Source organism: Chlorocebus sabaeus, chromosome 11 (assembly GCF_047675955.1).
Source record: "Chlorocebus sabaeus isolate Y175 chromosome 11, mChlSab1.0.hap1, whole genome shotgun sequence".
Classification (NCBI taxonomy): domain Eukaryota; kingdom Metazoa; phylum Chordata; class Mammalia; order Primates; family Cercopithecidae; genus Chlorocebus; species Chlorocebus sabaeus.
In genome coordinates this window covers 1,451,192-1,475,564 of record NC_132914.1, presented here as the reverse complement: position 1 = coordinate 1,475,564, position 24,373 = coordinate 1,451,192, and the positions used below count along the sequence as shown (strand labels likewise).

At 37.3% G+C, this 24,373-nt stretch overlaps 1 protein-coding gene across 14 annotated transcripts in view; it reads right to left on the bottom strand.

The window, feature by feature from the left end:
- ERC1 (ELKS/RAB6-interacting/CAST family member 1) overlaps positions 1–24,373 on the bottom strand; it is a 547,409-nt gene that overhangs the window by 274,926 nt on the left and 248,110 nt on the right. For all 14 annotated transcript variants that reach the window (XM_073020334.1, XM_073020331.1, XM_073020338.1 and 11 more), the window contains one exon: positions 18,160–18,295. In XM_073020334.1, coding sequence (XP_072876435.1) covers positions 18,160–18,295 — 136 coding nt within the window. The remainder of the gene's footprint in view (positions 1–18,159; positions 18,296–24,373) is intronic.

The window sequence follows — 24,373 nt, the reverse complement described above, 5'->3', positions numbered from 1 at the left end:
GGAGGCTGAGGTGGGTGGATCACGAGGTCAGGAGATTGAGACCATCCTGGCTAACATGGTGAAACCCTGTCTCTACTAAAAAAAAAAATACAAAAAAAAATTAGCCGGGCCTGGTGGCGAGCGCCTGTAGTCCCAGCTACTCAGGAGGCTGAGGCGGGAGAAAATGGCGTGAACCTGGGAGGTGGAGCTTGCAGTGAGCCGAGATTGAGCCACTGCACTCCAGCCTGGGCGACAGAGTGAGACTCCGTCTCAAAAAACAAAACAAAACCAAACCAAAAAAAAAAAAAACAAACTCAGGAAACAACAGATGCTGAAGAGGTTGTGGAAAAACAGGAACCCTTTTACACTGTTGGCAGTGTAAATTAGTTCAACCATTGTGGAAGACAGTGTGGTGATTCCTCAAGGATCTAGAACTAGAAACACCATTTGACCTTGCAATCCCATTACTGGGTATATACCCAAAGGATTATAAATCATTCTATGATAAAGACACATGCACACGTATGTTTACTGCGGCACTATTCACAATAGCAAAGACTTAGAACCAACCCAAATGCCCGTCAATGATAGACTGGATTAAGAAAATGTGGCACATATACACCATGGAATACTATGCAGCCATAAAAAAGGATGAGTTCATGTCCTTTGCAGGGACATGGATGAAAACATGTCCTGGAACATAATTCTCAGTAAACTAACACAAGAACAGAAAACCAAACACCACATGTTCTCACTCATAAGTGGGAGCTGAACAATCAGAACACATGGACACAGGGAGGAGAACATCACACACTGGGGCCGGTTGGTGGGGTGTGGGGCTAGGGAAGGGATAACATTAGGAGAAATACCTCATGTAGGTAATGGGTTGACTGGCGCAGCAAATCACCGTGGCACGTGTCTACCTACGTAACAAACCTGCACATTCTGCACACGGAACCCAGAACTTAAAAGTATTAAAAAAAAAAAAAAAGTAGATTTGAGATACTTTCACCACAAAGAAACGATAAGTATGTGAGATGATGGATATGTTAATTAGCCTGATTTCATCATTCCACATTGCATATATGTATCCAAACATCACCATACATATGTACAATTATTACTTGTCAATTAAAAATAAAGCCTGTAATCCCATCACTTTGGGAAGCTGAGGCAGGTGGATCACCTGAGGTCAGGAGTTCAAGACCAGCCTGGCCAACATGGTGAAACCCCATCTCTACTAAAAATACAAAAATTATCCAGGGTGGTGGTGCACACCTGTAATCTCAGCCACTCGGGAGGCTGAAGCAGGGAGAACTGCCTGAACTGGGGAGACAGTGGTTGTAGTGAGCCAAGATTATGCCACTGCACTCCAGCCTGGGAGAGGGAGTAAGACTCTGGCTCAAAAAAATATATAAAATAAAATAAAATAAATATAAAATTTTAAAAATTTCAAAGGGGAATTATTAGGTTGGTGCCAAATTAATTGTGGTTTTTGCCATTAATGCACGTACTGTTTGTAGATAAGCCATTTTATAGCACTCATTAATTAGAAAAATGCATTAAATTGGCAGCCTGGGGGAATAAGACTAAGTAGAGAGAGAGTTTTATTTCATTCACCTACCCTACCTTGGTTATTTCACTCTGCTTAAACAATTCAGGCAACCCAAAATCTAGAAATGTACAGTGTGTCACAGACATCTCACTTAATAGCTATCTAGAGACAGTAAAGGAACAGGCTTTATCATTTTAAATATTTCATATCACCTAAAATGAAAGCAGTATCTTTAGAGTTTTACTTCAACTGCTATTAATCACATTTGCACTTAACAAAACGAACCCAGACCATTTTTCCCACCACTAGATTATGTAACTGAAGCCTACTTTTGCCAACTTCATATATTTGCTGAAATCAAATAAGAATTCTTCCCTCAGAGTATAGGGTTCACAGCAGGAGGTCTGTGTGACTACTTTGAGGGGTCTGGTAGAGGGAGAAGAAGGAAGACCTTTCAAAGAATTCCTCATCTCCTCAAATAAGAAGACTCCTATATTCAAAGAGACGAGGGCAGAAGTTGGGGCAGCCTAACTACAGCTTCACTCAGGCAGATTAACCGGGAGAGGCTGGACTCTACAGCAACTCTCACGATACCACTCCCAATACATCTCAGAACTTTACTTCTTGGCGTCAGCTCTGTCAACACCAAACTACACAGCACTGCAGCTGTAAGACTCTAGCCTCCGCTGCCTTCTTAAAAAATTTTTTTTAGATGGAGTTTCGCTCTTGTTGCCCAGGCTGGAGTGCAATGGCTCGATCTCGGCTCACCGCAACCTCCGCCTCCCAGGTTCAAGCGATTCTCCTGCCTCGGCCTCCAGAGTAGCTGGGATTACAGGCAGGCACCGCCACGCCCGGCTAATTTTGTATTTTTTGTAGAGATGGGGTTTCTCCATGTTGGTCAGGCTGGTCTTGAACTCCTGACCTCAGGTGATCTGCCCGCCTTGGCCTCCCAAAGTGCTGGGATTACAGGTGTGAGCCACTGCGCCCGGCTAACTGTCTTTCTTTCCAATCAAACGTTCAATTCGAAAAGCAAAGGCAAAGGAGAAACCACAATTAAAATTTAATTTGTTGTTCCCTCAGAAACTGTTAATAAGGCTGTATAGTAACATAAAAATTAGTTACTTGATAACGGTAGATCTCACTATGCTTTTGCCTTTTTCTGCAGTAGAAAGGAGGCCAATTCAGATTTCACAGAGATTACCCAAAGCAACAATCTCCCACATTCTCTCCTCCCTCTCCCAACTCTCATTCTGACATGGTAATGGAAGTCATTTCTTTGAATTAATAATAAGAGCTGCTGCCTTGGAAGTAAACACCACTTACCAGAGACTTTAACCTGTTCTGAAAGATATTAATGTTAACTGCTATCCATTATCCTTAATGTAAAGAGACAGTAATTCTTTATTACCCTCAACCCCACTGCTTATTCTGCCTCCCTCTTCCCCATCCCCTAAGCATATATACACATCCAGAAGATTTCATTAAAATCATTCAACATGTCAGAATTCATTTACCAACTTCTCAGATGCTTTGTGGGAAAAATACTGAAGCCATATATGCATTGATGAAGTGAAAGCTAGCATAACACAGAGACGGAATCTGGTTACATACCAACTACTTTAAGGCAATACTGTGGGTTAAAATTTAAAAATATTCTCTCCCTCCTTCTCTTTAAAACTCCTCAAATATCTCCCCTCAGTTAGAGTGCTGCTCTGTTACAACCTCAATTGTCAAAAACCAAAGTCAAAACAAAAGCAGATGTATTTCATTCAATAAACAGGAAAGTACACATATAAAAACGATGCTTTAGATCAACGAATTTTACAGGACATACAGCACAAATATCCCACATAGACTGGGAAGGTTCTCATCTTGAAAGTCATGGTAGCCGAGTATGAGAAACCTGGGCGAGGACATGTGGTTTACCTAACCCTAGGACACTACAAATCTTTGATCTGTAATGCTTATAAAAAGAACAAGCATACGTTTTCAAAGTCTTTACCAAAAATTCCCAAAAATAACTTTTCCTAAAATAACAGACACTGATGTAGTCCGTAAGAGGCTGACTTTTGCCTCTGAAGTCTTCGAAAACGGACTATTTACATACCTGCTTCTGTTCTCTCAAAAAATAAAAGGATTAGTATTCAGTGGCATAATAAGGCAACTATAATTAACAACACTTTGTTGTACATGTTAAAATACCTAAAAGAACAGAATTATAATGTTCCTAACACAGAGAAATGATAAATGCTTGAGGTGATGAGTGCCCTAATTACCCTGATCTGGTCATTACACATTGCAAGCTTGTATCAAAACATCACGTGTACTTTGCAAATATGTGTAACTATTACGTATCCCTTATAATTAAAAATAAAATTTAAGAGAAAAAGAATCTCATTGGAGACTTTTGCTTCCAAATGCAAACCAAGAAGAGCTCACACAACACAAAGGAAAGGAGAAAACCATTCATTTCGCTGAGAACATAGTAGTGCGCTTTTTGATAATTTTAGTGCCTAATGTAATTTTATTCATCATTTTATGGAGAGCACGTTAGTCCTATCAATAAACAGTCTTTCAATAACTTTCGCTGCTATTAAATTGAACTGACATGGTCAGAAGGAAAAGTACTATAGAGTCCATTTCAAACACTGCAGAATTTTAAAAAATAATGTTAAGCCGTGTTTTTGCTTTTTTTCTAAATGGTAAAAAATGGCCCAGTTTGAGATAGGAGTTTTTAAAAGCTGCACACAATTTGTATAGATGCTTCACCTGCAGTAAAAGGGAATTTTCATGCGTAATTTCAGCAACTATCCACAGGGATGTAAAAACAGATGTTGATTTATATGCATACTTTTCCATTGTGATCTGTTACTCTAACATTCATTAAGAACACCATAAAAACTCACCGAGGACAATATTCTATACAGAAAAAGCCCTGTTTAAGAAAAAAATTTTATTAAAAAGGAAGAAATGATACAGGGTTAAACATTTAAATAGGTGAAGGAGAAGTTCTAGAAACAGGAAATCAAAATTTATTTTTGCAAAAACAAGAACATTAATAAATTAGATGTACCCAGCATGTGACAAATCACATACTAGTTCTAGAAACAGTATTTCTAAAAAGATGTCAGACAATCTTAATTTTTATAAAAGGCTTTCTTAAATATTTATCCTCCTGGCAAATCTAAAAATGAAGTATAAGAAGTGTTCATCTCAGAAAGGAAAAAAATCTCTTATCAAAATGAAGAAACTGTTTTTGTAGACAGAGTTAAATCAAATTACAGAGAAAAACACAAATGTTTCATTGACTATATATCTAAGAAGAGAATATGCTTAAATATATGTAAAGCTGATTTTCCCCGTCTCTATTTCCATTGTTTTCACTCTCTTTGAACTTTATTCTTAATATTCATTGGTCTTGGGAGAGCTGACTCAGCACCACAGCGTTCTTTCAGCAGTTCCATTAATCTCACAACAACCTCTTTCAAGGTTAAATTCAGATACTTATCTTTGTTATAAAGAAAAACAAAGCCCCAAGCCACTATTGATAGGAGCCTCCTTTCAGTCCACTCTACTTTGTATTATTAGGATGTGACTAAAACTTACAGCCTTGCTGAAAGGTATATCTGAGCGTTACTGCTCAAAGAATTAATATTCTCAACTAAGGGAAGATGGCATTTCCCGTGTTAAAACATACAAGGCTCTTAAAGGATAGCCTACGGAATTTTAGAGAATATTTATTAGGATGCTGAACTGAATATCATTCCATTTCAAAAAAATTATACCTAATTTAAATTTTATTATTTATAACTCAATAAGTACAGCTATAATTAATGAACCTATATAAAACAATGTTTAAGAAAAACTAAAAAGAAACTTTAAAGCAATTCTTCACTTAAGGCAGACATAAACTAGTTGAGAAGGGAAAATTAAATTGGTTAAGTCACATGGGCAATTATAAAACAATGTATTGAAAAGTATGTAAACAATAAAGCACGATTAAACATACAGGCTAAGGAACAATGGGTAAGACAGTAACAAGTCCAGGTAGAGTTCATCAACAAAAGTTAATTTTCAGGCAGAATCTTTATGTAGTAAAACTGGAAACCCACAGGAAAAAGATTCTGCATAAGTAGAAGAGTATACATTAGGAAAACAACGTGTTATATCCAAAGAACACCAACACTGTCAGCTCGTGTAAAACAGAGAAGCCATGCATCCGACCTAAAGGTGAGGTTAAAAACAGAGAGCTTGGTTTCATAGGAGGCTCCAAATGCCAGGTGCAATGATCTGAATCAGATCAGATCAGAATCAGAATCTGAATTTTGTGTGCCCCCAAAAAATTCGTATGTTGAAATCTAATCACCAATGTGATGGTATTAGGAGGTGGAGCTTTTGGGAGGTCATTAGGTCATGACAGCAGAGCCCTCAAGAATGGCATTAATGCCCTTATGAAAGAGACTGCGGAGAGCTGCCTTGCCCCTTCCACTATGTGAGGACACAACAAGAAGGTGCTACCTATGAACCAGAAAGTGCGCCTGTACCAGACACCAGATCCACTGCTTCCTTGATTTTGGACTTTCCAGGCACAGAACGGTGAGAAATACATTTCTATTGTTTATAAGCTAGCCAGTTTACAGTATTTTACCATAACAGCCCAAATAGACTAAGAGACCAGGCTAAGATGCATGTGACTGAAAGTTCTTGACATCTGTAGATACAATTAAAATCTATAAACATTTATGAAGTACCAACTATATGTAAAATACCAAGACATGATTCCCAAGCTCAAGTATGTGGAGGAACCAGCACACAAGTAGTATATAATACAAAGTAATATAAAATAAATCCCAAAATCAATGCAGACACAAACGAATGAAATTACAACGGAAGGTATGATTAATTCCAACTGTGAGGATTTAAGCAGCTTCATAAGAGAAAGCATCTGACCCTTAAAAGATGGGTAGGCTTTCAAGAGAAAGCTTTTTTTAATCCCCAAATCACCAACAGTCAAATCAGCTAAGACTAGGCTTCTATACGTTTTAAAGGTTCTTGTTGTGGCTGGAATTTACCTAATTTCAGTTCTGTGTACAGCAATTACTATAATTAAAATTACTGTACTTGTATTATAACACATCTTTTGACATTCAGCAGAAATAAAAAGTTGTAGTAAGTAATGTAAAGTATAATCCATGCATTTTGGAGGCCAAGGCAGAAGGACTGCTTGAGGCCCAGAGTTCAAGTCCAGCCTGGGCAACATAGCAAGACTCAGTCTCTACTTAAAATAAGAAAAAAAAAAAAAATTAGCCAGGTGTGGTGGCACACCCCTCTAGTCCCAGCTACTCCAGAGGCTGAGGCAGGAGAATTGCTTAAGTCCAAGAGTGTGAGGCTGCAGTGAACTATGATCATGCCACTGCACTCTAGCCTGAGTGACAGAGTGAGACTGTCTCTAAAAAAAAATTTTTTTTAATGTAAATAAAAACCGCTCTCCTCCACTCTCACAGAGCCTTACCAGAATGTGAGCTTCTTGAGAGTACGAAGCTTGTCTTGTGCAACATTATTTCTAGCATAGAAAACTGCACAGCACAAAAGGGCATGAAATAGTGAGCAAACACTTTCTGTATGACTCTTGTCCTACTCCAATCATTCTCCAAATATTGCAAAAAACAGTATTCTGAAAAAGTAAATCAGATCCTGTCAACTTTTCGCGTAGAATGTTTCACTGCTTGTAAAATCTAAACAACTTTTCATGGCCTCTAAGGTCCCTTTTGACCTAATCCTTACCTATTCTCTACTTTGAAAATGCCAAGCTTTTCACTGCCGTATGGATAACCTCAATTTTAAACACTGTTTTCTCCGCTTTTTATACGGCTTTTTCAGATCTCAATGTCATATCCTTTGGGAGGACTCCTCTGATGTCACTACCTAAATTTGTTGCCCAAAATATTTCCTTCCTGCATCATCTATCACAGGGTCCTGTTTATTTCTTTGTAGTACTTACTCTGGTTGATATTTACTTAGTTTTATTGTTTTTCCATGAGACAATGTTCTAGAAGGGCAGAGAACATGTCTTTTCACCACTGTATAACCAAAGATTAGCAACAGTGCCTGACACTTAGAAAGCATTCGATAAATTTATATTGAAAAAATGAAAGACATCTCAAGTATGTCTAAAAATGAGTAAAATTAAACCTTCTACACTTGAAGGATACAGACAGGTCAAGGTTCATCTCTAGGCCTAGGTATAACTCTACTGATAATAGCCATATTACATCATCATGGCTTAAGGATTTGAGTCAAATCTTTAGAATGATCAACTTGATTAGCTACATCTTTTTTGTTTTCCTTTTTTTGAGATGGAGTTTTGCTCTTGTTGCCCAGGCTACAGCGTAGTGGCATGATCTCGGCTCACCGCAACCTCCACTTCCCAGATTCAAGGAATTCTCCTGCCTCAGCCTCCCGAGTAGCTGGGATTACAGGCATGTGCCACCACGCCCGGCTAATGTTGTATTTTTAGTAGAGACGGGGTTTCCCCATGTTGGTCAGGCTGGTCTTGAATTCCCAACCTCAGGTGATCCGCCAGCCTCGGCCTCCCAAAGTGCTGGGATTACAGATATGAGCCACTGTGCCTGGCCTGATCAGCTACATTCTTAATTAAATTATGGGTTTAGGAAGTCAACAATATGAGAAATAATATCTGCATTCCTAAGTTCAGGAAAAATGCCTGAGCTAACTACCCTGTAACGTTAATTTTGGTAGTAAGCCATCTTTAAATTCAAAAGCGTACTTATTTCAAAGGGATGGCAAAGTGAGGTGGGTGATTAAAAGTGCTGAGAAATAGAGTGTCAATACATTTTTTAAATAAAACTTTTATTCTGAACGAATTACAGACATATAGAAAAGCTGCAAAAACAGAACAGTGCCTACCTACTCCTTATTCAGGCTCCTGTAATGTTAACAGCTTACAAAACCATAATAAAATGATCAAAACTAGGAAATTAACATTGGTTCAATGCTATTTACCAACCTGCGAACCTTACTTTCATTGTTTTTCCACCAATGTCCTTTCTTTCTGGATTTTTTTTTTTTTTTTTTTTCTTAGACAGGGTCTCACTCTGTCCTGTAGGCTGAAGTGCAGTGGTGCAAACAGGGCTCACTGCAACCTCAAACTCCTGGGCTCAAGTGATTCTCCCTCTTCAGCCTCCCAATAGCTGGGACTACAGGTACGCACCACTATACCCAGCCATCCCTCTTCAGCCTCCCAATAGCTGGGACTACAGGTACGCACCACTATACCCAGCCAACTTTCTGTTCCTTTTCCTGAAATCTGCTTTAGTCCAAGATCCCACAATTCATTTAGCTGACATTTCCCCTCAAATCCATCTGTAACTGCTCAGTCTTTCCTTGTCTTTCATCATCTTGACATATTTAAAGTGTACTGCTCAGTTATTTTGTAAAATGTCCCAGAATTTGCGTCTGTGTGGCATGTTCTCATTATTGGAATGAGGTTACACATTTTCGGAGAGAATAACACAGAAATGATACTGTGTCCCTCTCAGTGCCTTGTATCAAGGGGTTCAGGAGGTTCATGTCTCTGTATTACTGGTAATGTTAACTCTAAACACTTTGTTAAGGTGGCCTGGTAGGTTTCTTCACTGAAAAGTTAGTCTTCTGTTAAAATAAACAAACACCTTGGGGAAAACATTTTGAGACTATGAGAGTCATGTTTAACCTCAAATTTTCACACACTAATTTTCACAACCATCAGTTTGTCTCATGGTGATTTTCTTTTGGTTTATTCCCATCTATACTTATTAATTGAAATTCTTCTATGAGAAAGAGCCGTCTGTCCATATGCCATTTATTTATGTATTTGATTACTTGTTTATATCAGCATAAACTCATGGATATATATTTTATTCTACGATTAAAATACTATCTTTTTTTGCTCACACGTTTCATTTCTTTTTTAAAACTGCCAGTCTCTTTTGTGTAGATTCACCATGACGAATTTAAGCACTCTCCTACCTATAGGCAATTAGGTTTTCAAAATTTTGCAATTAGGAATAATGTTGTAAGTCACCTTGTACATATGTATTTTTATATTTTTGGACATGTATATGCATATAAATCTAGACATGGGATAGCTGAGTCTAAAGATCTATACATGTATATCATATATAACCCATATAAAAAAATCACTTTGAGGCCTGGTGCAGTGGCTCATGCCTATCATCCCAGCGTCCTGGGAGGCAAAGGTGGGAGGATCACTTGAGGCCAGGAGTTCAAGACCAGCCTGGGCAACATAATAAGACTCAGTCTCTATTTAAAAAAAGAAAAAAAAATCACTTTGGGAACTTTAATAATATTTAAATATAAAGAGGCTTTTGAGACCAAAAAGTGTGAAATAAGCTACTACAAATCACAGTAACTAACTGTCCAAAACACAAAGGTACAAATAGGATACAACTCAGTGGCAATGTGACATCATAAGGAAGAGTATTCACATCGAAGGCCATGATAAATGACAAAAAGGTGTTTAGAATCTCTGGGATCCTCAGATTCTCTCAATTTTTCAGGTATCATTTTCATTCCACATGTAAGACAGTGTTTAATCTAATCAGAACATGATTAATGTGTTGAACCAAAAACAAACAGCAAAGTCACCACTTACTTCCAAACTCACTTTCTGCCAAAAGGAATTACTTTTGGTACCATCTGAAGTATTCAAAGAATGGAAAATTGAAAAGAAATGAAGTTGTCTTTTCAGAAGACTTTCAATATAAATGTGGAATTCTGAATTAAATAAAAAACACAGTACAAGGACAATAAAGGTGTGGATGATACATATAACTAACACAAATGAATCTCACAAATCATAATCAACAAAAGAAGTGAAAAAGAATAAATATAATTCCATTTATTGAAGTACAAAATATATAAGGCAGGCGGACCATGAGGTCAGGAGATCGAGACCATCCTGGCTAACACAGTGAAACCCCGTCTCTACTAAAAATACAAAAAATTAGCCGAGCATGGTGGCGGGTGCCTGTAGTCCCAGCTATTCGGGAGGTGAGGCAGGAGAATGACATGAACCCAGAGGCGGAGCTTGCAGTGAGCCAAGATCGCGCCACTGCACCCCAGCCTGGGCGACAGAGCGAGACTCCGTCTCAAAACAAACAAACACACACATTAAGTACAGGGCCAGGTGTGCTGGCTCATGCCTGTAATCCCAGCACTTCTGGTGGCTGAGGCAGGCAGATCACATGATGCCAGGACCAGCCTGGCCAACATGGTGAAACCCCATCTCTAATAAAAACACACAAAATGAGCCAGGCATAGTGGCACGCGCCTGGAATCCTAGCTACTCGGGTGGCTGAGGCATGAGAATCACTTGAACCTGGTAGAAAGAGGTTGCAGTGAGCTGAGATCACACCACTGCATTCCTTCCTGGGTGACAGAGCAAGACCCTCTCTAAAAAATAAAATAAAATAAAATTTAAAAAACCAACAATCATTAAGTATAAAACACTTAATGAATATTTTAATCCCAGAATTATTATACTTAAGATAGAAATACTAAAATAATTCCTTCAAAAAACAGAAATAAGGTAGTAATGTTTCCCTTTACTTCTCCTATTTCATGAAAACATCAACAAATCACCTAAATAGCCAGAAATTTAAAACACAAAACATTGTGATAAAAATGTTTAAAATAAGAAGACAGAATTAATTGCTATTCTACTATTCTATGACACACCAAATATAACCAGAGTCATTCGATTACAACTGTGCGACAAATATTAAATACTTCTAGAGCACCAAGTCTTCTTTCACAGTAATACAGAATACTTCAATCACATGGTATATTAACTTCAATCTGGAATTATGTGCCTGAGAATGATGGTTAATGTGTATGTTATGTAAATTACTCACTCACCACAACGCTCCTAGCATTATTTCACATCAAATTAGTGTATGGTACCAGAAAACTATGTACCTGGGCAATATTATTTGGTACTGTGGCACTGCCACTATAGTTTTAACTTAATAACACTGGTCTTAGCTCTACATAGAAAAAAATATAAATATGGCCATACGTGTTAGGTTTCCAAAGCTAATCATGAAAACTTCATCCACAGTAACACTCTGGATAAAGAACTGGTGTTCAAAGTGTTTCTAAACGTGGTTTCAAACTCAGCACTGTTTGCAGCGTGGGCCGAATAACTCTCTGCTGTTGGGGCTATCCAGCGAACTACAGGGTATTTAGCAGCATCCCAGCCCTCTGCTCACTAGGTGACAGCAGCACCTGTCAAGTTGCAAACACCCCCAGACAGTGCCAAATACTCCTTAGGGCCAAAACTGAGCCTTAATTGAGAACCAATGCTCTAAATGAAGTAACATGAGGCAAATTTCTCACAAAATTCTACTGGAAAAATTAAAAGTTCCCTCCTAATGAAGTGAATGCCTCCTTTCATAAGAAAATTCTAGAATCTCTCACATTTCATTACATCCCTAGAGTAGCACCTTGATGTCTTCTGGGGATTGGTTCTAAAACTCCCTTGAAATATAAAAATCCACAGATGCTCAAGTCCCTGATATAAAATGCTATCATATTTGTAGATAATCTATGCACATCTTCGCATATAATTTAAATCATCTCTCAATTTCTTCTAATACCCAATACAGTGTAAACACTATGTAAACAGCTGGTATATTATTTTCTATTTATTTTTTATTGTTTTATTATTCTGTTTCATTGGTGTTTTTTTCCCATAATATTGTCAATCCACCATTGGCTGAGTCCAAAAATGCAGAACCTATGGGTATGGAGGGCCCACTGTACCTGTTATGTTACTACTACCTAGTCCAGTCCTGTTAACATTTGCTCTTATAGAAGCTTTTACATGTGTCATTTCATTAATGCTCACAACCTTTGGAGACAGGAGCTCTGTAAGGAATTTGTCTCAGTTTCCATCCGGAGAAACATTATTTTATAGGCAAATACAATAAAGAGCATTTGCTAATACTTTTTTCATCTTTTTTATGGCTTGAGGTTTCATTTACTCTTTTCTTCTCTGTGATCTACCAGAAATCTTTAATAATTTGGTTGTAATCTGGATATTAGCTTTCTTTAGAAAATATTTTATATTCCTTAAATCTTTAACATGATAAATAATAAACATAGACAGGAATAAAAAAAGGAATGAATTTAGTTCTGGCTGCAGATGACTGAATAAATTACAAGTGATAATATTCTTTAAGTTATTAGTATAATTTAACAAACTAAAGAGACTCAAATGATATTTCAAAGCTTGTTTAAAAAACTGGTAAATTTACCTAGAAAAAAAGTTTGGAGATAAAGTTAATGATGTTGAAGATGACCTACTGACTTTGTAAACAAAGTGCAAAAGAAATGCAGAAAGGCTGGGCTCATGCCTGTAATCCCAGCACTTTGGGAGGCCAAGGCCTGTGGATGACCTGAGGTCAGGAGTTCAAGACCAGCCTGGCCAACATGGTGAAACCCCATCTCTACTAAAAATACAAAAAAAATTAGCCAGGTGTGTAATCCCAGATTCTTGGGAGGCTGAGGCGAAGAATTGCTTGAACCCAGGAGGTGAAGGTTGCAGCGAGCTGAGATCACACCACTGCACTCCAGGCTTGGGGACGGGGCAAAAGAGACTCCGTTTATTTTAAAAAAAAAAAAAAATTAAAAAAATTGGATTAAAGACAAAACAATGAATCTAGAATGAAATGGAAACTTCTATGGGATTATCTAGCATATGATTAGGTAGATTTAAAAAATTTTTTTAAAGAATACCTATTTACTAAGTGTTACCAGGAGAACTGGGTATCAGGGTAAAGAAAGAGTACTTTAAATTTACGTTTTATAAGATACATCAAATAAAATCCACATGCATTAAAGCAATGAACACTTACAAGAAACAAACACATACACACAGCTAAAGAACTCAAAGAAACTAAGTTTAACTCTGTTGCAAATAGGAGATTAAGTGAAAAAATAGCCTAGAAAGGACAAGGTAAGCAATTTAAAAGATTTTTTTTGAAAAGAGGTTTAAACAACACAATCTAATAAATTTCAAAAGAAAGATGACTGAAAGAGAAAAAATATGCAACAATCATCACTCCTCAATGTCATTTATAACATAGCAATCCAAAGTAGGTGATACGCAAAGATCTTCATGATAGGTAATAAATGTAATTAAAATGTGACACGGAAATTTCAGATAATAAATCATTACATGTGAAAAACGGACAGTGTCACTGAAGAAATGAAATACAACAACTTGAAGACGCCATTATATATGTGTAAAATGAGCAAAAAATTAAATAGAACCGAAGTGGCTATGGGGAAAACAGAATGCCTGCAAACTGCTGCGGGTTCTCTAAATTAGCTCATCTTTGGTAACAGAAATTTAAGAAAAGCTATAACACTTCATATACTTCACGTTTGCTCTGAGAAATCGCCAAAGGAAATCACCAAACTGGGTACAATTCATCTGGGCAAATTTGCTCTGTGAAAATTGAAAATTAAGTAATGTCCAGAAAAAGAGGAGCGTATGTAAAGCTACTGAACTCTGGAGTCAACTGAAAATAGTAAGTACGAGCATCAACATGAAACATACAAGTCACGGAAATGTTTAAACGATAAAAAGTTTTTAAAAAGCAAAATACAAGAGTGTGTATATATATTAGTATTACAAGTAAGTGAAATTAAAGTTTAAAAGAAAATGTAGAGGGATGTAAACAATAAATATTACGGATTAATTTCTCTAGTACGTTAATTAAAAGTTACAATTTTTAAACAAAAGCCAAGGTATATGACCTTCAGTTTAAAAACAGAAGAAACCAACTCCATGAAATTCAAGCAAAGATATGAAAAAAGAAGTTACTTGGAAAATATAGGAAATATTTCTCAAGTAAAGGGAAAACACAAATAAGGAGTTTGGCTAAGAAATGAAGCCAGAGTCAAAGGCTCCATTCCAGGGCTATGTAAATATGGTTAAAAAGCTAGTTTAGAACTGAAAGGCACACTAAAGTCTAAGGAGTGAAGTCTTATCTCTCTTAAGACTCATTTTAGAGATATGAAAGTTTCAAGTGGTTAAGTGGTATCTTTCTTTTTCAGCATTTTATTAGGGACAATTTCAAACATGTAAAAGTATAGGGAAGATAATATCATAAACCCCATGTCACCATCACTCAGCTTCAATAACCTATCAAAAAATGGCCAGTGTTTCCCCTACTACCACTGGAATTTTAAAAAGCAAATCCCAGTGTCAGGGCACTGGTGCCCCAGCAATCTCCAAAGTACTTTTAGAGTCTCATTATGAAGTTGCCAGATTTAAAAATACTTTGTTTTAAACAACTTACTCATCAGTCTTTCTTATGCTCCAACTGTCTGTCCTAGGCCAATGATAGCCCCTTCATTCTTGCTCCCATGTCCATCCTTACATGACCCCAGCAGTCTTTGATAGGTTCTTAATTTTTCGTATCACATGATGCTATAGCGCAGTGATTTTTCAAAATGTGGTTCCTCGTCCAGGAATGTTATCGTCACCCAGGAACTTATTAGAAATGCAAATTCCTGGGGCTTTTCCCAAACTTACTGAATCAAAACCCCTAGGGATAGGAGACAGCAATCTGTAACAGCCCTCCATGGAACTCCAATGCACACAAGTTTGAGAACTACTAATTTAGGTTTATCCCGTACATTTCTTGCTCTAATCCTGGAATGAGTAATTTCTCCAAGAATTCCTAACTTCTTTTATTTTTATTTAATTTATTTCAGAGACAGGGTTTTGTCCTGTCACATATGCTGGAGTACAGTGGCACAATCATAGCTCACTGCTACCCTGAACTCCTGGGATAAAGCAATTCTCCAGCCTCAGCCTCTAAAGTAGCTCGGACCGTACAGGTAAACCATCCTGTCAGGCTAATTTCTTAAATTTTTTTAGAGACAGGGTCTCACTATGTTGCTCAGGTTGGTCTTGAACTCCTGGTGTCAAGTGATCCTCCATCCCTCACCTCCTGAGTCACTAGGATTAGCATAAGCCACAATGCCCGGCTGTATTTCTTAATTATGTTGTTGTAAATGACAATCCAGTGGTAGGGAGTACCCCTAATACCCAGATTGTGATCTCTAAATATGATTAACGGGGCCAGGCACAGTGGCTCACGCCTATAATCCTAGCACTTTGGGAGGCTGACGCAGGAGGTTTGTGTGGAGCCAGGAGTTGGAGAACAGCCTAAGGCAACATAGTGAGACCTGGTCTCTACAAAAAATTTAAAAATTACAGGTCTGCAGTCCCAGCTACTCGGCAGGCTGAGACAGGAGGATCACACAACTGCCCTCCAGCTAGGTGACAGAGTGAGACTGTCTGTAAAATAAGTAAATAAATAAATAAACAGAAATATACTTAAGTAACTGAGTAGTTAGTAAAAGAACTGAGATCAGATCCTAAGTATCCTAACCTATAGTCCAGTGCTCTTTTCACGGTACCTGAATGAATTACATCTCTGTGTAACTTGCACATGGCCATCAGCTATCTTTTTCATAACTTTGATACCTATCATTTACTTAGACAACTTGGGGAAGTCAGTCATCCACTCTAAATTAGTTTTCCTTATATGTAAAATATAAATACTATAATCTATCTTATTTATTTTATAGTTTATATAAAAAGGAAATAAGAGATTACATATGAAAGCACTTTTGGTGTTAAAACAACTGACAGAAGATTAGAAGAGTATTTTTGGTTCATAAAGACAGACTGCTAACAGAAAACATTAAATGATGAGAGGGGAAGATAAATGAAACAGTTAAAGCGCTAACATAAAGAGGGGCTTGCCTTATCATAAATATTTTCTACAATTAAACAACAATGTAGCCATAGTTCAAGAAGGAAGATTAAATTGAAATCCTAAAAAGAGACTAATCATCAATTTCATAAAATATAAAGACATAAATTCAAGTTTGTGAGCAATGAAATAATTCCCTATAAACATTCTAGTGAAGTTATTAGCAATAAAGAAAAAATATCCTCACCACACAAATACCATAAAATGAATTAAAAAGTAAAGGTAAAAATATGAATGCACAGAACAACTTACAAGTATTTATGTGTAAATATATACTCTCAAAATGGGGATAAACTAAGCAAAAAATTTATGGGAAGAAAAGCTAACAATGGAAGACAGATTTAAATTACAATAACAAACAGAAGAAAATTCAAGACTTGAAAAAACAATGTCACTGGTAATCAGAGAAATGTAAATTAACACAAAATGAAATCTTTTCCACTCATCAGATTTGTATTTTGTTTTAAAAAAAAAAAAAAAGGAGGAATAACAGAAAGAGGAGAAAACTGCCAATATTAACTGTTATTGGTAAGGATGAGAAAACACTGGCATGCTGCTTTTTTCAAAATTTGGTGCATTTGAGGAAATTTAGACTTTTTCTATAATCAGTAAAAGTTACATAAAAGAGGAATGAGAAAAACAAGTAAAAAGTAGAGTCTTCTTCATACGTTAAATCAATTTGTTGTAAAGCCTCAAAACGGCTTCTGCATAGTAACTCCTCCAAATCTCTCCAGTAAAGGTTGTTTACTTAATTATGCTGTTGTAAATGACAATCCAGTGGTAGGGAGTATCCCTAATACCCAATATCAGACCCAATTAGAAATTGTTAACTAGAGAAAAACAATCTGGCAGTTTGTTTTTCCTCCAGCACGTTTATGGTATTCTTCCCTATAATCTAAACCTTCGTTCTGAAGCATTATGATCAAGACAAAGAGGACAGTCCACAGATTCAGGAAGTCCCAGTTAAAATCACGGCTGAGCCATTTAGAAGTTGTGTGCGTTTATGTACGTAACGCAATGTCTCTCAATCTATTTTCCTGTTGCAAAATATATACAATACCACCTGCTCCACTTGGATTACTGTGAAGGTTAGAACAAAACGAATGACCAGAGCCTAGTTTCAAATACTGAGGAACTAACTGGCACTTATGAGATGGTAGCTGCTACTGCTGTTATTGAGCCTGGTTTAATTAATCTGTGAATAATTAGGTTTAGGCATCAATTATCACTCCACTGAAGTGAAAAAATACAGTTTATATGTCACATTGTGTATGACTGTAAAATATTCTTGCTAAATTGAATATTTAAAAAGAGGAAAGGAAGGAAAGATAGAGGGAGGTCAGAAGGAAAAGAGGAAGAATGGAAAAAAGGAAGACAGACACAAACTAAGATTAGCAATTAGCATCCATTGTAATGGACGGAACTGGCAGAGAACTATACTGACAACCCTGAAGCCTAATATAACCCACTCATTAAACTGTCATTGAACTTACCAATTACGTGTGATCAACTTGAAGCAAGATGAACTTTCTCCTATGCTGAGGTGTCCTCATAAAGCTGTGGAATAAAACTTGCATTTTCTATTTAAAGCCATTCCTTCATTGCTAAACAGTTGGTCTGAGAGGAAGGCAGCAAGCAGGGTTAGAAAGAGAAAAAAGAGGAGGATAAAGATGAAGAGGAAAACAACATGCAACTATGGATCACATCTCTTCACCCCATCCTTTCCGGTTCTCCTTGTGTTCTAACCTGGAGCTGCTGAGAGCTGTCGTTGAGGTTGTCCTCCCGTCGCCGAGCCTCCTCCAGCATTTGTGCACTCTTCTTTTTTTCCACCTGTTCCTTGTGCTTCAGATTTGCTACCTTCTTATTCTGGTCTTTCACTTGCCTAATGACAGAAGGAGAAGAATCAAGCTTTGCGTATGTATGCACAGAAACAAATATATTTGTTTAGAGACTTACACCAGTGACAATAAGGAGTCGTTGAAAACCAACAAATAAATATATGCTGCAAAATTTTTCCACAATTCCAAATTCCTTCCTGTCAATGGTAGCACATTTGCTTACAAAAATAAGTTTTCCCATAAAGAACATGTATTTCAGCATGTACCCTATGAAGAACAATGAAATCATAAAACAAAAGAAAGGCATGGGATAATCTGAAATGACTAAAAAGAAACCAAGTCAGAGATTTTGGAAACAGGGAAGCAGTCTCCTGACATCGATGCACTGAAATATTAGAATGGCTGATAGAAGAAGGTGGTTTTGTAAAACAACTCTAATGTTACCATTATTAATGTTACAATGGCTGAGAGAAAAAGAACGTTTTGTAAAACAACTCTAATGTTACCATTATTAATGTTAGAATGGCTGATAGAAGAAGGTTTTGTAAAATAACTCTGTTACCATTATTAATGTTAGAACTGCTGAGAGAAAAAGAAAGTTTTCTAAAACAACTCTAATGTTACCATTATTAATGTCAGAATGGTTGACAGAAAAAGAATGTTTTGTAAAACAACTCTAATGTTACCATTATTAAACATTTCAAACATGCAATACACTGTATATAATGTAGATGTAGATGAAAATAACGACATAAAAATCTGTAAACCTAGCTTAAGAAACACAACATTTGGCCGGGCGCAGTGGCTCAAGCCTGTAATTCCAGCACTTTGGGAGGCCGAGACAGGCGGATCACGAGGTCAGGAGATCGAGACCATCCTGGCTAACCCGGTGAAACCCCGTCTCTACTAAAAATACAAAAAACTAGCCGGGCGAGGTGGCGGGCGCCTGTAGTCCCAGCTACTCGGGAGGCTGAGGCAGGAGAATGGCGTAAACCCGGGAGGTGGGGCTTGCAGTGAGCTGAGATCCGGCCACTGCACTCCAGTCCGGGCCACAGAGCCAGAGTCCGTCTCAAAAAAAAAAAGAAACGCAACATTATATTCACTTCTGAAGCTCCCTGTTGTGTCTCTCTCTACTATTGGTCTATCCTCCATTAATAAGAACAACCTATATCTCGAAATTTATGTTTAAAATCCCCTTGCTTTTATTACTGTTTTGCTACATATATATATATATGAGCTGTTCATTTATAGTTTACATGTTTTTCAGCTTTATAAAGATAAATAATTATTCCTTTTTCTTTTTAGTACTGAATGATATTCAGTATTATTCCCTTTCAATAGGTTTTGAGACTTAGATCATTCAGAGTGTAATGTATCTTTTAATCCTCTCCACTTTCACTGAGGTGTGAAATAATACATGGCAATTATTTTAATCCGCTCCCCCAAAGATCACAATTGGGTTGTTTCCATTTTCTTGCTATTTTAAATAATGCTGCTAGGTGCACTCTGATTTACCTGCGCAAGAAGATCTCTAAGGTATAGGCCTAGGAATTAAATTGCTAGGAAATTCAGTAGTGACACCTTATTTTATTTTCCAAGAAGCTATATTAATTTATGCTCTTGCTAGCTGTGCTTAACAGTGGCCATTATACCTCTTCACATCCATTAACACATGGTACTTTCTAAATGTTTCCAATCGGGTATAAAAAAAAAATAGTACCTCATTATAGTTTTAAAATGCATGTCAAATGCATTTAACCACCTTGACTGGATATCTTATCATACAGTTTTTGGTCATTACTGTTTCAACTTTGGTGAAATAGCTATTTGTGTCTTTTGTACATTTTTTAAATTAAGGTATCTTTTTCTTAATGACTTGTAGGTATTCTTTATACATTATAGATAACAATACTTTATCCATCCGTTATATCTTATATAAGTATTTTCTTCTAGTCTATGATATCTTTACATCTTTTCATTGATAGAATTCCATTTTTTTTTTTTTGAGATGGGATCTCACTCAGTCACTAAGGCTAGTGTGCAGTGGCACAATCTCAGCTCACTGCAGCCTTGACCTCCCAGGCTCAGGTGATTCTCCCACCTCGGCCTCCTGAATAGCTGGAATTACAGGCATGCGCCACCACACCCCACTAATTTTTAGTAGAGACGAGGTTTCGCTATGTTGCCTATGCTGGTCTTGAACTCCTAGACTCAAGCAATCCACTGGCTTCCACCTCCGAGTGCTGGGATTACAGACATGAGTCGCCAAGTCCAGCTTAACATTTTTAATTGTTTCAAATGTATCAATCTTCTCCTTTATAATATACAATTTTGTGACATTTCCACAAAACCTTGTCCATCCCAAGTTCATAAAGATACTTCCCTAAAACGACGTTAACTTTGTCTTTCACGTTGTAGTCATTAATCCATCTGAAATCGATGTTGTATATATTATGAGGTAAGAACATACTTCTATTTTGGGGGGTCTGGTATAAGAATAAAATTTCTTTTTTTTAATAAGTATTTATAATGAATTTTCCCAGGAATATTTACATGCATTGCCACTTCTGGCATGTACAAAGTTTCTATATACATGTGTACCTGTTTTGTGGCTATGTATATTTCTGTGCCAGACCTATACCACCTTAATTACTATACCTTTACAAGAAGTAATTAGTAAGGCAAGGCTCCCTACCTTTTCCTTCTTCAAACCTGTCTTCGCTATTCTTGGCGCTTTACACTTCTCACAGAAATTTCAGAACTAGCCAGTCAAGTTCCACCAAACCAACCAACCAGCCACAGCAACAAAAAACCCAACAGCAGCCTCTGGGATTTTGATTCCAATTACACTGAAGTAACATCACTTTGGGAAAAACTTCATGCTTTTGGATCTTTCAATTCATTAACATACTACAGATGCTCCTCAACTTACCATTGGTCTATATCCCAATACACCCGCCATAAGTTGAAAATATCCTAAGTCCAAAATGCATTTAAAGCACCTAATCCGGAAAATATCAGTTGTTTACTCTCCTGGTTGTGTGACTAACTGGGATCTGTGGCTCACTGCCACTGCCCAGCATCACAAGACAGTATCATACTACATACCACAGAAAAAGATCAAAATTCAAAGTATGGTTTTACTGAATGTGTACCACTTTTGCATTCTTGTTAAGTTGAAAACTTGTCAGTGTGTTTATTTCTTTAGGTCTCCTTAAAAGGCTTCTAACAAAGCATTATATTTTCCTCCATGAAAGATGTGTACATATTTTATTCCTATGTACATTATACGTTTTGCCATCATTTAAAATTCCAGACATCATGTCATTACACCCTTATACGTGCTTCCTTATGCATCTCCAAAAAAGAGCACTTCTCAACAATGTAAATTGTAACAAAATTAACTAATTTCTCGATATCAATATAGCCCATATTCAAATTTCCCCATTCATGTCAAAGTTTATTTTCTACAGCTACTTTATTTGAATCAAAATACAAAAGTGCCCATACTCTGTACTTATTTGTTAGATCCTTTAATCCCCTACTAATCTAGAGAAAAGTCTCTTACCTCCTCCAATGTACACTTTTTGAACACCAATGATTTTTTTTTAAAGCAAATCAATTATTCCATACAATGACTCACATTCTGGATTGTATGTTTGCTTCTTCATGATAAAATTCAACTTGTTTTTCTACATCTCTTGCTTTTTGTTTGTGTTGATACTGAATATTAGCTTTACAAACTTGAATATATTCAATTTTCATTTTTAGGTAAAAATAATAATTAATGGTGTTGTGTAACTGACACTGCCTCACATCTGAGAGCATATAATATAATGTCTGGTTTTCTAGCTCTTTTTTTTTTTTTTTTTTTTTTTTTTGAGACAGGGTCTCACTCTGTTGCCCAGGCTGGAGTGCAATGGTGCAATGTTGGCTCACTGCAACCTCCACCTCTTGAGTTCAAGCCATTCTGGTGCTTCGGCCTCCCAAGTAGCTGAGATTACAGACATGCAACACCACGCCTGGCTAATTTTTGTATTTTTAGTAGAGAAGGGGTTTCACCATATGGGCCAAGCTGGTCTCAAACTCCTGGCCTCAAGTGACCCACCCGCCTTGGCCTCCCAAAGTGCTGGGATTACAGGCCTGAGCCACTGTGCCTGGCCCTTGGTCTTCTCACTCTTAAAGAGGCTGAGATTAACCAGTGCGTCAAGGCAGTGACAGTCTGGTCTCTTCTGTGTGTAGAGTTCAGCTTTTCTCAACCTTCCACCTAATGACTCGATGCACTAATGAACTTTTCCTGGATAAATCATTTTAATAACTTTTTAAAATTACATTTTCTAGTGGCTTTTTGCTGGCATACAAATAGGAACATGATTCCCATATGTGGGTAATAGAAACCCTGTTAAATGCTCTTGCTAATTCTAATTATTTTTCTACAGATTTTTTTTCGGTTTTCTATGTATTCCATTTACAATTATATAATACATCACCGAAGTAAACCAACAAAGCCCTTATGACTGATCACAAAGGAATGGAGATTCACGAAATGACTGACAGAATTAAAGATTATCATCCTAAAGAAGCTCAATGAGATTCAAGAGAACCCAGAAACAAAAATCAGGAAACTCAACAAAAATCAGGAAAATAATACATGCACAAAACAAATAGTTTAATAAAGGAACAGAAACTCTAAAAGAACCAAACAGAAATCCTGAAACTGAAGAATACACTGACAACTGAAAAAATAATTAATAGCTTCAATAGGAAACCCAGTAATGCAGAAGAAAGCATCAGTGAACTCAAACACACATTGTTTAAAATTATCCAGTTAGAGAAACTAAAGAGAAAAATGAATTAAAACTGACAAAAGCATACAGAAACTATGATGTAGCATCAAATGAATGAGTATGTGCATTATCAAGGTCCCAAAAGGAGAACAGAAGAAATATCTAGCTTACTTAAATGAATGTTTGTTCCCTGAGAACTTCTCAAATCTTGAAAGAAATATGAACATCTAGGCCGGGCGCGGTGGCTCAAGCCTGTAATCCCAGCACTTTGGGAGGCCGAGACGGGCAGATCATGAGGTCAAGAGATTGAGACCATCCTGGCTAACACGGTGACACCCCGTCTCTACTAAAAAAATACAAAAAAAAACTAGCCGGGCGAGGTGGCGGCGCCTGTATTCCCAGCTACTCGGGAGGCTGAGGCAGGAGAATGGCGTAAACCCGGGAGGCGGAGCTTGTAGTGAGCTGAGATCCGGCCACTGCACTCCAGCCTGGGAGACAGAGCGAGACTCTGTCTCAAAAAAAAAAAAAAAAAGAAAAAAAAAGAAATATGGACATCTAGATTCATGAAGTTCAAAAGCTCAAGTCAAAGAAAATTACACTGAAACACATTATAACTGAATTCTGAAAAATCAAAGGCAAAGAGGAAATTTTGAAAGCAGCAGGAGAAAAGCAACCTATATAATACAAGGAAACCCCAACACACACACACCACCATCACCACCATCAATAAGGCAATCAGTGCATTTCTCAGCCGAAACCTTGCAGATCAGGAGGGAATGAGATGATATAGTCAAAGTGCTAATAGATAACCAACTGCCAGCCAAGAATATTATACATAAGAAAATTGTTGCTGGGCGCAGTGGCTCACGCCTGTAATCCCAGCACTTTAGGAGGCCGAAGTGGGTGGATCACAAGGTCAGGATATCGAGATCATCCTGGCTAACACAGTGAAACCCCGTCTCTACTAAAAAATACAAAAAACTAGCCGGGCGAGGTGGCGGGCACCTGTAGTCCCAGCTACTCGGGAGGCTGAGGCAGGAGAATCGCTGGAATACAGGCCGCGGAGATTGCAGTGAGCTGAGATCTGGCCACTGCACTCCTGCCTGGGCAACAGAGCAAGACTCTGTCTCAAAAAAAAAAAAAAATTGCTTTATTTCTCTGAGAAACAAATAATGCAATGTCAAGGAGTCAGAGGTGCCATCAGATGAAAAAAAAAAAAAAAAAAAAGTTGTCCTTCAGAAAAAAAGATGAGATAAAGACATTTCCAGACAAACAAAAACTGAAGGAGTTCATTGCACTAGACCCACCTTATAAGAAATGCTAAAGGGAGGTCTT